At 39.9% G+C, this 15,385-nt stretch overlaps 2 protein-coding genes across 9 annotated transcripts in view; both read right to left on the bottom strand.

The window, feature by feature from the left end:
- On the bottom strand, positions 1-6,101 carry gfi1ab (growth factor independent 1A transcription repressor b). Of its 2 annotated transcripts, none has more exons than XM_084722501.1 (6): positions 5,012-6,101; positions 4,187-4,408; positions 2,601-2,980; positions 1,210-1,347; positions 899-1,064; positions 1-717 (listed from the first exon to the last, which is right to left on the bottom strand). In XM_084722501.1, exons 1-6 carry the CDS (start codon positions 5,121-5,123, stop codon positions 539-541), a joined length of 1,197 nt encoding a protein of 398 aa, XP_084578627.1. In that variant the 5' UTR covers positions 5,124-6,101; the 3' UTR covers positions 1-538. The 2 variants fall into 2 exon arrangements, with proteins under 2 accessions (XP_084578627.1, XP_084578628.1); XM_084722502.1 differs by having other exon boundaries at positions 4,187-4,372.
- A 4,863-nt stretch (positions 6,102-10,964) lies between these two features.
- Positions 10,965-15,385, bottom strand: part of evi5b (ecotropic viral integration site 5b) — a 45,492-nt gene continuing 41,071 nt past the window's right edge. For all 7 annotated transcript variants that reach the window (XM_084722492.1, XM_084722499.1, XM_084722496.1 and 4 more), the window contains one exon: positions 10,965-11,624. In XM_084722492.1, coding sequence (XP_084578618.1) covers positions 11,349-11,624 — 276 coding nt within the window. In that variant the 3' untranslated portion in view covers positions 10,965-11,348. The remainder of the gene's footprint in view (positions 11,625-15,385) is intronic.

Here is a 15,385-nt window from a genome sequence, read left to right as displayed (position 1 = left end):
TTCGTGAGTAAGGCCTCCTGTTTATTAAATTACACAGTGCGATCGAGGAGGCTGTTTTGCCAGCATCTCCAAACTGAAAACAAAAGGTTCTTTGGAAAAGCGCAGATTTTCATCTCTGTTGGCTTTATTGTCGATCCGGTTATCTGAAGTGTGAGCACAAATGTTTGGGCTTTAATGCCCGGTGAGGCTGGTTCATGATGACACATGATGATTTTACTTTATTATGCTCCATCATGTCTTACAGTTCACAGCTTATCTCTGGTTTTCTTGAAACGGAGATGGTAAAATTAGTAGTGTTGCCGGTGTCCGTCAGAAGAAGTCGTTTGTTTAAACCTGAAGTCTTATTCGTGAGACGTTTTCTCCAGTAAAATAAATAAATAATCTGCCTCTCGGCTAACTATATATATTTTCAAATGCACCTTCACACTGAGTTTTTACAAAGCGAATCAAAGTGATTCTTGATCCAAGAAATAATAAAAAAGGCGCAAATGTCAGATTACATGACTTGGTTCGTGCAGTGATGGCGGTTAATTCCGCTTCACTTCAGTCCGTGTTGCGTCTCCTTGTGCCTCCTCAGGTCCACTTTCCTCTGGAAACCTTTGCCGCAGCGATCGCAGCCGAACGGTTTGTAGCCGGTGTGTTTCCTGCTGTGTGTGATGAGGTTGGAGCTCTGGCTGAACGCTTTCCCACACACCTGGCATTTGTGTGGCTTCTCACCTGAAGAAAAAAAAAATAGAAAACGTTTTAGTTGTCTTTTATTGAAAATTAGCGAAGGATTTTTGATTTTTACGCACAAATTACGCACAGATTCTTTTTCTGCCGTATGTAACGTAAGAAAGTCCTACAACAGTTTAACTTTGCAGTATGTTCCGAGACAATCCGCCTCTTCTCCACTTGCCTGTGTGGATGAAAGTGTGTTTCTTCATGTCTGACTTCTGGTGGAACCGCTTCCCACAGTACTGGCAGGGGTAAGGCCGGGTATCGGAATGGATGAGCAGGTGCGTCGACAGAGTTGACGACCTCTTAAAACTTTTACCACATATTTTGCAGTCGAAGCTTCTTTCCTGAAAACGTGAGCAGAGTTTTGGTCACGATTTCAAGCAGCAGCACTCGCCCTGACAGAAAAAACACAACCTGACAACAACAAGACGCAGCAGAACCAGATGAAGGTGTGAACTGCAGGATGCGGTTTAAAGTGTTTGAGGTTACCTGAGAGTGCACGGCTTTGTGTTGCTCCAGGCTCACTGCGTGTCCGAAGGTTTTGCCGCAGATTTCACACGCAAATGGTCTGGTGCCACTGTGAGATCTGCGGACGTGGACTTCCAAACCGTGCGGAGTAGAAAACACCTGGTGGAGAGAGGAAAACGCATTATAGGTGGTTTGGAAAAACAATAAAGTTTAACTGAAAATAGAAATATTTTTTATAGATAGTTAATTAATCCCAGTGGTACATTTCATTCAGACAAGGAAATCAACCAGAGCCATTCAGACTGGGTTGCACCGACAACGATTCATTTAGTCTAAGATTGTTTCTAATCAGAGTTTAGCAAAGTTATATTTAAAATGAGTAAATCAGATTTAAAATTAGGCAGATCTCTGTTGCACAATCAAAAACTCATCTCAATTTAGTAAATTTAAGTTTAGTGATGTAAACGAAACTCTTTCTTTCTTAACCAAATTAAAATAAATAAATAAATAAACAAATAAATAGTGAAAGTAACTGCTTTCAGGACCTAAAAAGTAAAAAGAGGAGTGGAGAAACACTCACTCACTTTCAGATGCTCTTTACTTTAATGTTGCATTGTTTTCTAGCTAGGTAAAAGTTAACAAAATGTTACATCGTTTTCTTGCTGGCTTAAATGTTAAAGCATTGCATTGTCTTCTAGCTACAGAATTAACAAATTGGATTGTTTGCTAGCTAGCTAAAAAGTTACCAAAATGTTACAGTGTTTGCTAGCTAGAAAACATTACAAACATTTAACATTTTTAAAAAATTAGATTGCATACTAGCTAGCTAAAATGTTAGCCTGGTTAGCCTCTTTCTGATGGCTTGACAGAAAAGCTCGAATTTCTCCCCCTTTGAGAAAAACGTATTGGGCAAATTATCAACTGCAATGAAAAACTTGATTGGATTGAGTCTGTCCCTAATTTTCTGTTTCTTTATTTGAAGAACTTGATTATTTTGTGTAATCCATCAAGAAATGCAGCAATTTTTTACAATTAAACTGTCTCATGTGTAAGTTTAAAGTTAATACTGGATTACTTTTTTAAATGGACTTTAAAGTTTTGGTGCAACACAATTAAATTAAATCTTGGTTGAAAGTAAAGACAAAACTGAGGTTCTGAGATGAGTTTCAGTTTCAGTTTAACCTTTCTTTCATTTCAAGCTAGTTTAAAAGTTATGTGCAATATAATTTAAGGTCAAAAAGAACTTAGGGGTGCAACCCAGCCTTAATGTCTTACTCAGTGACACTTCAGCAGTGTGTATCATTGGGATCATTGGGATCATTTGATTTGCAGACAGCAAACATTAGATGACCAACACCTGCAGTTCAGAGTGCAGTTCTGTGTCATCCATCCATGTACATCTCCATCCTCACCTTACTGCACTTGACACACTTGTAAGCACCGTTGAGAATCAGACTGGAGCACAGCAGCTCAGACTGGCCCTTTACACTGTGGCTCTTGACGTGCAGGCCTCCCTCTGGAAACAACAGAGCGGCGGCGTGCCTCCTGTAGTCACCATAAGCCTCCTCGCCAAGAGTCTGCTCTGCTGTGTACAGGGCTGGGTGGGTGCTCCTGTCCCCATAGAATGCCATTGTCGCCGGGCCCCTGTCCACCTCCATGCTGGGAGGGAGGCTCGGCTGCACCAGGGGCCTCAGCCCGGGCCCCGGGTAGCTGCTCCAGGCGTACGGCCGGAAGGGAATGGTGAAGGATTGGTTCTCATCCACCAGAGGAGACAGGGATTTCTCCGAATCAACTGTAGAGAGGAACAGATGAAATTTTAATGAAACCACTGACATGGCTGAAGCGGGGCATTTTTCCAGGGCCCGATGGGGCAAAAAGAGTCATGCAATGTTCTTTCAGGGAATTCCCAGATGATGGTACTTTTGGGAAAACCAAGAATATAAAATGAAAAAGAGGGAGTGTGCGCTAAATCATAAATCAATGAGTACTGGAAAATTTGTTGTGAAGTTATCTCAGGGCCCAACACACTTTTTTTGTTTCATTAAAAAACTGCTGCAATAAAAAAGTAGATTAAAAGGAGCTTAATACTATAAAATGTGACAGCATGTTGACATGGAATCATAGAAAACATGTGCATAAAGGAGCTGCAATGATTAGTTGGTTAATCAGTTAGTTGATCAAAACAAAATAAACAATACTGCTGATAATCTCTTAATCATTTCACACATTTTTCAGCATTTTTCACAACTTTTTCGCATGATTAAAATTGTTGTTAGTTGCAGTCTTAGTTGGTAGCACATGAAACATGTAAACTCTTCAAAGAATAGTCTATCACAAAGGGAATTTATTCCAATGTCATTATCTTAATTCACCAAACAAATATTGTCATATTATGCTTTCCAAAATGTGCTGGAAAAATAAAAATCTGACAATATATTTCAGATGGATATTCCAGATGATATTCCTTAGAGGTGTAATAAGTATTTGATTAATCGATTAGCCAATCGAAACAGAGTTAGTTGCCATCTATTTTGATAATCTGTTAATTGTTTCAGTCATTTTTCATGCAAAGAAGTAAATTATTTGCTGGTTCCAGCTTCTTAAATGTGAGGATTTGCTGCTTTTCTTTGGTCAGTAAATGAAGAGTCTTTGGGTTTTGGACTGTTTGTTGGACAAAATAAGTAATCTGAAGATGTCACCTTGGGCTCTTGGAACTTGTGATGGGCATTTTTTTACAATTGTTTGACATTTTATAGAAATTATGGTCAGTCAAATCAATGATGAATATAACCCTTAGTTGTGGTCATATTTAATAGCAATAATTCACCAAACAAGTATTATCTTGTTGTAGATTCCAAAATGTGCATAAAAATGAATACAACAATATATTTCAGACAGACATAATGCAAAAATATAATGTGTGTGTGTGTGTGTGTGTGTGTGTGTGTGTGTGTGTGTGTGTGTGTGTGTTTGTTTGTGTGTGTTTTGGTGTGTGTACCCGGTGATGCAGAGGGGGACGGAGGCCTCCAGAAGTCCTCATAGTCGCTGGAGCGGGCGCACAGGCTGTCGGCGCAGCTCAGCGGAGACTTCGGGGAGAAATCGGCTGCGTCGGCCAGGTGGGAGTCCGGAGACAGGCCGTACGTGTCCACCGAGGGGTCGGTGTCTTCTGGGAGCTTGTCTGCGTCTGAGAGGAGGAGGACACACGGAGCACAGTCAGCATCTTAAAACCAAGGAGAGGTGAGGTTTTTAAACGAGTGTTGGAGATTTAAATTATAGGCCACTTGTTCACTTTTGATACAGAAGAACTGTACAAATATAACAGGATTATTAGATGTGACAAAAGTATTGGGTCAGTTTATTTCACTTTTAGCAATATTATAATTTAATATAACAGAAAAACAAAAGTGATGCAATAAAGACTAAAAAACGCGTCATTATAATAACCAGTTTATTCATGGATGCAAGTTTTCGTTTGCATTAAATCTCAGTACAGATGTAAGAGCTATAGAAACACCGGAAAATTCACTTTCATTTTTGTTTTGTTTTTACATTTTGAGAAATTAAAAAGTAACGTTAAGGCCTGTTTAATGCACTGCACCGACGTTTTCCAGTTATTTAAACGGTAAAATCAGTGAAAACTCCATCCATGCAGTTTCTTTTTGTGGCTCATAATTTACATATGCCTGTAACCATAATAGTTGTCCCGTAACATCAAAAATGAGCCCATGTTTTGGTTTAAAAAAACAAGATAAAAATGTCACATTAAAAGACACATTTCGCACAGTGGCGCATATTTAAAAGGGGAATCATTTTTAGTACAAACCTGAGCATATGTGCGCCAGAATGGTGTCCAGTTTGCTGTAGTCATCCTCTAAAGTCCGGGGCTGGTGGTAACTGTGCGCCTTCTTACTCTTCACCATGAAGGAGCGAGGCATGACTGATGTGAGAGGAGCGTCAGTAATAATAATCCAGCTGCAGAGAGGAGAAGAGAGGAGAGGAGTCCTCGGTGCTCTGTCTGAACCCCGCAAAGATTTGATCTCCACTGCTCGGGGAGATGCGGCTTCCAAGAGCTTTAAGAGATTGCAACCTGGCGACGGAGCATGCGCACAGCGTCCGTCCCGTCTGCCAGGTGTTGCGCCGGACAGGTGTCACTGCAGCGGCTCCTCCGCTCACACACTGCAAAAAATATCCGCCGCCTACGGTTTTTTATTAGTCAGCACCTACATGTGTTTAACAGGTACAGGGAAAATAGTGTGCAGTGGGGGCGACTTCTTGTCACACTTTCTCAATGCAAATACACATGTGACGGAGACTTTTTGTCTTTTTTCAAGAAACAGCCGGAGACTTATCAGCAGCTGCTTTTATTTTTCATTTTAACGCAGGATGATCACTTATAGCAGACATGATGATGATGATGCTCCGATGAAGGTCTGACGCACAGAAAGTTCCAAAAAAGTGATACACTGCATCATGGCTTATAAGCAATTTCTCAATATTTTTAGCTTATACCGTGATATACAATAGGGGAGACAATGACTGCTGTTACACCAGGTTAGTTGTAACACTGTCAATTTGATCAATCATAAAAGAGTTGCAGGGATCTCATTTATCAACACTGAGCTTAATTTTGGCTTAGCATCCCATGTATTGTACATACAAGTCACTTTAAATTGTTCCCTATATCCAAAACTGTTTTGCATTACTCTGAAATAAAGTTCTTCCAAATTACCTCTCATTTTTACACTCATCCCCAGTTCACTTCATATTTGACATTGTGATTTTCTAGCCGATGTCTGAGTGATTTTTATTTTAAATAGACAAGTATGCGCACCATCTATAAAATTTCAGACGTTGCATAAACAGCCACTGTGTTACTGATGCTCAAACTGTGTACCACACATCCCCAGTCTCCCCTATCTCTATATGCATTTACTATAAAATAACACATGGCAAATTCTCAAATAGTGATGATATTAAAGAAGATGATGCATTTCTGCAGAACTACCCAACAGTGTAAGTAGGGCTGGTGGACAAAATCAAATTTATATTTATCAATACTACAATAATATTTTAGGGATAACTACTGGTGCTTTCACAAACTATTAACACGATAAGATTTGGTAAATAATCATCAATAATGTGGCTTAATAACTAAGTAGGTAAATTCAGAAAATGACATCATTTTGCTCTAATACTGCCGGGAAATGACAACACTTCTATAGGCTAACATTGATACTTAATCTAAGAGTGTGGTGATCTCATCTATCAGTTTACTTTTTAAAATGCTAAAATAAAAAATCAGACAATAAACTGAAATCCAAGCCGGATTTTTTTTTTTTTTTGCAGTGTGGAGCCCACCGCCTGGAGCCCCCGAGATCAGGCTGCGGCTCGTGTCTCCAGAGGAGCCCGTGGCAATCAGGAGGAGTGATACAACCAGGCCTTATCTGCGCTTTACTCAATCTGACAGGGGGAGAGGAAACACGGAGGCGCACCCCAGGGTGTCAGTTACTGATGTAGACCTAGCATGTAGCGGTGAAATAAAAAGGCGAGGGGAAACTCTGAGTCGACAGTCCTTAATATAGATTATATTCACTGAGAAATACACACAGTTTCACAGTTGTAGCCTGAACGCCCGCGCAGGTCTGTCAGCAGAGTTTGCTCAGATTTTCACTGAAATACACTGGAAATGGACAGTATTTCATTAGAAATGGCCCACATTAAATGCATTTTAATTCTGGACTCAGCACACGCCAAAGTTTGTCTGATCTTTCCGTGTCCCGGTCTGCTGGTCTGTCGGGCCAGAGACTGTTATTATGCGACAGACACTCGCCGTCCTAACGCCCGCGGTGTCAGTTTCACATTACCCCGGGTTTTATACCCAGAAGAAAGAAGTTCACAACACAGAGACAACTTGTTTTCTGTTCGCCCTGCAGGGCGCACATTGTAACGCCGGTTCAGCGTCATTACGCACGGGAACAATAGGTCGTGAGTCCTGGTGCCTTTTATCCACCGCAGGTGCAACAAATTAAGTTGTCAAAACTATGACAGTGGTGGAGACTGAGGAACTTTGATTATCACAAGGAAAATCAAATCATTAATATTTATCATTCATATCATTGATCTGCGTTGTCTGAATATTTTGTGCGTCATTATTTTCCAATTCGTATGGAAAAATATTTTTAGATCGCTGAACTGCACTTAATGCAAACTGTCAGTTTAACATCTTCTACATCCATCTACCTATTAAATCAACTAAAGCCAAATCGTCTTTCACCGTAAAGATTTTCCACACTAAAACACAACACTGAAGACCCGGATCGTTTGAGGGACAGTTTCATCCTCGCAGGCTATAGCTGCGGTGAATTTTCACTTGTCGGCTACAGTCAAACCGGCCTATCAGCACATGAAGGGCAGGAAATCATGTCCCGGCTCGATTAGACACACGAGGGCCGTGTAGCATCCGGACTGTACCGTGCTGCTGAAGATATGAAGTCCGCACCGATAAACAGAAAAAGAGGGCAGGACAGGCCCCGCTGCTACCCGACCGGATCAACCGATAGGACAAAGACAGAGAGGACTTGAGTAACGGTGCGTAAAGTTATCAAATGTGGCATCTTGTCATTACAACTAAAAAGTTAAACACAATAAAACTACTACTATTACTACTACTAATAATAATACTTCATCTTAAGGTTTTCATCACTTGTTGCAAATTGATTTTTTCCGCGTTTTTTTAAATTCCTACTTGATGACTAAATTAATTTCCTTATTGCTTCTGTATAATTTATTCAAACACTTGTTCTCTATTGAAAGTCAACTTTAAAGACGCTTCTACATACGAAAACACAAAATGATTCATGCCTCCCACACACTGCACCACACAGTCTGATTTCAATGTGTTCTCACTAACTATGATGAACGTTTCAGGATTCGCCGAAGAATTTGGACAAATATAAGGTTAGTAAATATATACACATATATATTTTTAAAATGTAGCTGCAACAAGTGTCCCGGTCCGGGTGATTTAGTTTAAAAGTGTGGTGTTTTATCTTAAATTCGGCTAATCAATTTTAAATCTAAACTTACCGATTGATGCCGAAATGATGCAATAATGTGGCAAAATATCAGGCACGTGTCTGTTTGGTAGCTGAGCTGAAGTGTTGAGGTTTTACAACCAGCCTGGTCAAATTTGAATAAACTGTCACGCGTTTTCAAAATATCCGCCAGCATCCTCAATCACTGCAATATAAAATATAAAAATAAACTGCCCTTACAGCACTTTGACCATCACAACTAGACTATATGTCAAATTAAAAAATCATTTTTATCAGTATTCAGCAGTAATACAAACCTGGTTGATCTTTCAGAGAGCCCGAAGAGAAAAACACTTTTTATAATGTGGTTTTCTGCATGAAATGATTAGTAGTTGAGGCTGAGCTCTAAAAACCACGAGAAATCACTTCCTGAAAGCAGTTCAATCTAAGCGAGCATCTTCACAGAGGAAGACAACATCCCACATGTTCAGATGAGTGAGTGAGCACTCACAGTCATCTGAACACATTTCACATCAGAGGTCTGCTGCTTTCATTAACGAGATACACCAGTTCAAGAGTTTATCAAACGTTTTATTGTGAACTCATCACACACACACACACACACACACACACACACACAATCTCATTTAGTCTCCAGAGTGTGCTGACTGCTCCATAGTGTTGCCATGTGTGTCCTTAACTGCACTGCAGACTCAAAAAGTGCCATAACATGTTCCTCTCCCATCAAACAACAACACAGGGTTCTCTTGTTCATCATAGGGACATTATCATCATCATCATCAAGTCAAAATCAGAATCTTTTCTGCTTCCTGGACGTGCTGCGTTCACTTCCAGCTCGCCTCTCATTTAATACAGGAGTTAGTGTTCAATACAGACATTCAGAGAAATTCAAAGTCTTACACATCCAGGTCCTTTGCGCGTGAAATGGAGTGGAACTGGCCCGTGGATGAGCACAACACAAAATATATAGTGCTTACTTTGGTAACACTTGACAGCTCCCGGGTTCCTCTCCATAATATGTTATAAAGTGTAATATGTTGCATTATCTCAGTTTTGTCTCCCAGTTTAGAGTTCTCTAGGGGCCGTCATCCATTTCCGTGCAAATTTGTGATATGCAGAACATGATCGACATTACTCACTATGTTTGACTCATCAGCGAATGTAGTTTGTGCTGAATAGTCTTACTGCTGGGGGTCTCATCTTGAAAGTAAAGTCAGGATGCATTGAGAGAGCTCAGTACAACAGCAACAGTAATTAAAGGGATAGTTCAGAGTTGTTGAAGTCGGGTTTAAGAGGCACTTTTTTTTAGTGTATCAGCTACAGTAGATATACAACGTACTGCTGTGGACAGGGTCAGGTGTGAAAACATTTAAAAATGAATATCACTTTGAAGGTGAAATATGTGGCACCCTACCATTCAAGAGTGGGTACTGCTATCCAAATTCAAAATATCTAAGCGAGCCTTCTCCCTAGTTCAGGCAGGCTGCAAGGACACTGACCTCCAAACGGACTCCAGAAAGTTGTCAACACAGAATTAATTGCTAGAATTACAAGAAACGGTCAGTGTAAAGTTAAGCCCATTATCCTAAAAACAAACGACCACTGCTCTGTAAATACACACTGAGTCTGAGTTCAGTGACTGTCTGCTGTACTGCTTTTCAGACTGTATAACGGTTAAATTGAGCAATGTGTTATCAAACATTTGCTCCTTCTAAAAGATTAACAATTTCTTATGACTCATAACAGATAATGATTTGGCAAACATTCAACATTAATGTTAGCTCCATGTTAAGAGAATAAATATGAAACGTGCACAGTGCAGAACCACACAGGCCACTGCGATGAAAAAACATGCTGGCTGCAGCAGTGTTGTCAGAGACCAGTATTTTAAAAGTTTCCTTACTCTGTTATATGAACCAAATATTGCTCTCTCCTAACCAACCAGACTTCACTGGCAAAAACAGTATATTTACCTCACAGAACAAGGGAGGTGCTGGTCTACTGCTGCCTCCATCTGTCAGTTAGCTTGTGTTACTGAAAACTTAGCTTAGATTCTAATACTCCTCTCTGCTTCTCCAAACTTGGGCCATGGTGACTGACTGTAGGTAATAAACCGACTATTGATAATTGCCTCATACAACCCTGCCTCAAATAATTTGAATCATCCCTTTAAAAGAATTCTGTCCCCTTGCCTGTACTAATTAACCACGTTAACTGCAATCTGAAGTCTTCTAATGAGGAACGATCAGTTATTCTTTTCTTCTTCACAGGATTTCACCTCACTTGTCTCAAAAAAAGGATTTGTCATTTGTGTTACCATATTAAACTAACTTATATGTCCCTTTTTTCTCAATTGTACAATATATTCTAAACATCAGATATGCAATAGATACATATGTTCAAGTTCAAAAGGAATTGGAAAAAAAACAAAACATAATACACATTTACATATCTACAAGGATGCAGATGTCACATTGACCTTGTGGTACACCAGCCCTGGTGAAAGGCATGCGGCATGTGCTAAGGCCAAAAAGTCAAGTCAACGCTGGCTGACACGAGCGGCTTTGATACCAGCCTCTGACCAAGCTTGTCAAGACAATAGATATATATACACACAGCACTTATACAACTCTGCCTCTGCATGGTGGACACTTAGTAGTAACGGCATCAATACAATTTTGATGTTTTATAAAATGCTTTAAAATATAAAAACACATTGGATGAAGTGTGTAATATAGCATAAAATGTTTTATTGCACAGTCTCTTTCTCTGTGTTGTACCTACAGGAGGGGGTCAGAGGAGGGACACACCTCCTCCTCCGTTCATTGTGCCCCAGTAGAGTTTGCTACGCTCCACGTTATTGAGTTCTCTGATTCTGCCAGTGGTGCTCAGACAGACTGGTGTTTGCTGCCCTTAGAAAGAAAACAACATAAAAAATACAAACAAACTAATAAACTAAATCCATAAGTGTGATTCTCATGATATGAAATGATGATGCATTTCCTTTCTGAAATTCACAACTCCAGATCCAGACTTGTCCTCTGAAATGGCTGTTGGGAACACCTCCTCTTCCTCAGTGGGTGCTGACACAGCCTCGGTCCAAACTCACACGGTGGTGGACTTGTGGCTGCTGCTCTGAGGCACAGAGAGTCGCAGGGCTTCGTCGTCGTCCTCGTCCTCGCTGTCGGTGTCCCGGAGGTTAGGGCGCAGTCTGATGCGGCCCCCGCTCCTCTGCTGGGTGTCCTGGAGGATGGGGTCCTTGCCTCCGTCTTCGTCCGAAGAGTGGTAAGACCCATCATCCCCCGCATAGTGATTGACAATGTGGATCCCATCAAAACTGGGCTGATTGGCCATGCCCTTCTGTCCTTTTAAGCAGCAAATCTGTGAGAGGAAGCACAGAGAGTGTTAGGAGAAACACCAACATTGTTTGCATCCATGCATGCAAGGATGAGCCAACTCCTGAGGGACAAGGCAAAGACTGACAGACATTACATGTACTGTTTGTGGTGAAACTTCACCACTTTTCATGTGGATGTCCAGTCAATGTTGATGGTAATGTAGTCAATTGAGGCCATCCTCAGTGCTGCTGTATTGACCAAGAACGCTTAGTTCTCCTGTTTGTGGAGCCATGCCAGCAGTGCCTACATGTACCAGAATGCATTGGGTGTGAGCTTCTGATGCTGTATCACCACCCTAGCCTATAGCTATTACTTTGTTTTCCAAAAATCCTCATCTTGCACTGCCCCTGGCTACCCAGAAGTGGAGACTAGAAATCCAAGCTGAAATAGCCTCTTAGTTCTTCCTTTAAACAAACTACATCACGGTGACATCACTGGTACAGGAAGAACAACAGATTTTGCAGCAGGAGAATCCAGCTTTCTTTAAAAATAGCACCACTGAGGAATTTATTGCTTAAATTGACTACACTTAGCGTCATCATCCTCATGAAAAGTGGTGAATCTTCCCTTTAACACAGTATGGTCAAGTCTTTGGCAGTCAGCGAAATGTAAACAGTATCACAGGCACAAACAGAATGAAGATGTCTTTCACAAATCTAACATGCAGGCAGCAATTCAACCAGAAACCAAATGGGAACAATCAGATATGAGTTGTATCCCAAATCCGTAATACATATATGTAATAATGTGTAGTAGTACTTAATTTGCAGTTAGTGGAGAATAGTTAATGATATTGTATTGATCTTGTATGCTATCTAGAAACAGTACAAGAAGTGCACCGATGGAAAAAAGTTAACCTTAGAGAAAACAGGCTGTGAGCAGCTCTGTCATTTTGTTTATACATTACATGGTGGATCAAAAGTGTACATTAACTGCACACTAACTGTATATATCTGTGTACATGTTTTGGGACTACACTTCATTTAGAACCAGTATGTAACATGGATTTGGGACAAAGCTATTGTAAAATGTCTTCATGGGTGAGGGCTGGCTCCATTTGGGACTGCATGGCATGAGAGACAGTCCTGTGTCCTCATATTACAGAGGTGGTAGTGTTGCTGTTTATCACAGCTGGGAAGTTAATTACACATATATTAGCCAAATCAACCAGTTACTACTACTCCTCCTCCTCCTCCAGGTCTTTTCGATTATAAAACCAGAACACTTTGGATTAGGGCTGCAACTAATGACTAGTATTGTTATTTTCTTGATTGACTGACAACTAGTTGTTTGTTTTAAAATGTCAGAAAATGGTGAAAAATGTTGATCTGTGTTTCCCAAAGCCTACACCAACATCCTCAAATGTCTTGTTTTACTCACAACCCAAATATATTCAGTTTACTGTCAGAGAGGAGTAAAGAAACAAAAAGGACTTTGGATGAAGCATAAATCTCACTTTTACATTGATTGTCTGAGCAAGTTTTCAAGTACATCACAAACTTTGCTTCTGTCTATGCATTGAGCTTACTGCCCCTTGTGGCTGATGTTGGAAAACACACACTGCAACTACTGTTACACTGCAGTTATTCTTGTTGTTTTATTACCTCCACCAGCCACTGGGACCATCAGCCATAATTACAAACAATCAGAACTTGTGTAAGTAACCTATGTCTGTGTGCACCGAGTACTCTCCACAGGGAAAAACAACTTGATGCACTCCTGAAACTGCCTCTTAAAAGAAGGTTAGTGTTGTATTTTAGTCAGAGCCTCCTCTTCTTTTTATTATTAATGTACATATGTACCACCATTATAGTCTCAATGTTATGTTTCTTGTGCCACTAGATACAAGACAGAATGAGGCAAATCGGCTGCAGTCAAATAGCAAACTTTGACAAATTACACCAAGACGAAACTTCTGATTTACAGGGTTCTTATGGGTTCTCGAAATCTTTGAAAATGCTTAAATTTTACTGTAGTATTTTTAGGGTGTGAAAAAGTATTTGGGATTTTAAATACTTCAAACTGCCTGGGATTGTAATTGCATTACTTTCATAGTAATGTCTGACTGAATAGTTTGCTTTTTGGATAAAGAAATAAAAGAAGTCAGAGACAGTCTGTCTTTCGTATTTTGCACAAAATGAAGATGCCTGAGCCTCACAACATGCCCTGAGGCTGTTTCAATTAGTGATGTGTTGAAAATGAAAAAAAAGAAATAGATTGATTGTTTTATATTGGCTCAACAGGTTATATAGGATGTAGGACTGCAAGTGATGATTATTTTCATTGTCGATTAATCTGTTGATCATTTTCTCTCTTTATCAATTAGCTGTTTGGTTCATAAAATGTTAGAACGACCGGAAAATATTCACATTTAAGAAGCTGAAATCAGACACCTGACTTCTTTATTTCTTAATAAATAAATAAATAAAACCCTCAAGCTAATTAAACGATTATCAAAATAGTTGGAGATTAATTTAATAAGTGATTTATTAATTGTTTAATTGTTGTAGCTCTAATAGGAAGCCAAGTCTGCTTACAGACAGGTAACACATTTTGAGACACTAAACTTTGTGTTTTCCTTTAATTTGTCATCTTTCTGTAGAATTCTGTCAAAAATCTGAAACATAATTCTAGTTGTTTATAGAACAATTAACATTGGATTTAAACATGTTAGCATGTATATGTTAATAAATGTCATTTACCACAGCTGTAATCTGCTGGAAAAAAACATGACAATGTGTAGGAACCCTGGATGCATCTTTAGTGTGTCTAACAGCATATTTTTCAGTTTTACAAGTGAAAAGACTTAAAGAATAAATACTAACTGGTTGGTTTGACTTAACTTCCTATATAGAGCGGTGAACTATCACTTCTTTAAACTTTTCTACGGAAACATCCATGACCGTCTCACCTGACATGAATTAAACAAACCCAAATGGAGCCAGGGTTGGGGGCTGCACGACGGTCAGGGGTCAAACCACTGGGGGTTACATGACTCATCTGTGCCAACTTACCTGAGTCGGCCTGCCGTGCAACAGACAGACATGTAGGAGGAGATGCATTCAGAGGCCAGTTCAGAGCACAATACACAACACAACAACATGACGATAAGCCTGCATTTACCTCCACCTGTCTAAACTTGGTAGCCTGCCTTCCTGTTGTTGTCATACAAAAAGGAAATTATGATCTAATTGACATCTGACTGGCTGCTGTCAAAATTTCCAGCAAAGTGAAGCAGGTTTTTAAGTGAGGGGTGGTGGTGGTGGGACTTGTTATTGAGCTGCTCTCTACTTTCACATTAGCTCACAGCAGACACTTGAGTTAGCATGATTCATAGCAGGCCACTCTTTTAACCCAAGGTGACCACCACACAAACCAGGTGAGAGGAGAAATGACTGAGTGCACCGCCTTGATATAGAGTCAAAAGAAGTTGATGCAAGCATTGCAATTACTCAGGTTTTTTGCTTTTGCTTGGTTTGATTCAGTAAAGGCCACAGATGTCAAGATATGATGTTCTTCCTGTAAATAACTGATTTGCTGGAAGACAAGGAACATCTAATCTGCAGTTTGAAAAACCATCAAAACAAAGAAGATATGGTTCTCAATCATTAATAATTAAGTTTATCTATAAACACCACTTCAAAATTAAGTACTTGAGGACCTGTTGTACAAGAATATGGTTGCGTTTGCACAGAATAATTTGCTTATATCTTTTTAAAATCTGACCAAGACCATTATGATTTT

This window comes from Lutjanus erythropterus, chromosome 7, assembly GCF_056507025.1.
Source record: "Lutjanus erythropterus isolate fLutEry1 chromosome 7, fLutEry1.hap2, whole genome shotgun sequence".
Classification (NCBI taxonomy): Eukaryota; Metazoa; Chordata; class Actinopteri; order Lutjaniformes; family Lutjanidae; genus Lutjanus; species Lutjanus erythropterus.
This window is presented reverse-complemented; position numbering and strand designations above follow the sequence as displayed.

Coding starts and splice junctions, on each gene's coding strand:
- gfi1ab (XM_084722501.1), bottom strand. CDS start 5,123: ATGCCTCGCTCCTTCATGGTGAAGAGTAAGAAGGCGCACAGTTACCAC. Junction 2,981..4,186: donor GTCCCCCTCTGCATCACCGG/GTACACACACCA, acceptor TCCTCTCTACAG/TTGATTCGGAGAAATCCCTG. Junction 1,348..2,600: donor AGTGTGTCAAGTGCAGTAAG/GTGAGGATGGAG, acceptor TCTCTCCACCAG/GTGTTTTCTACTCCGCACGG.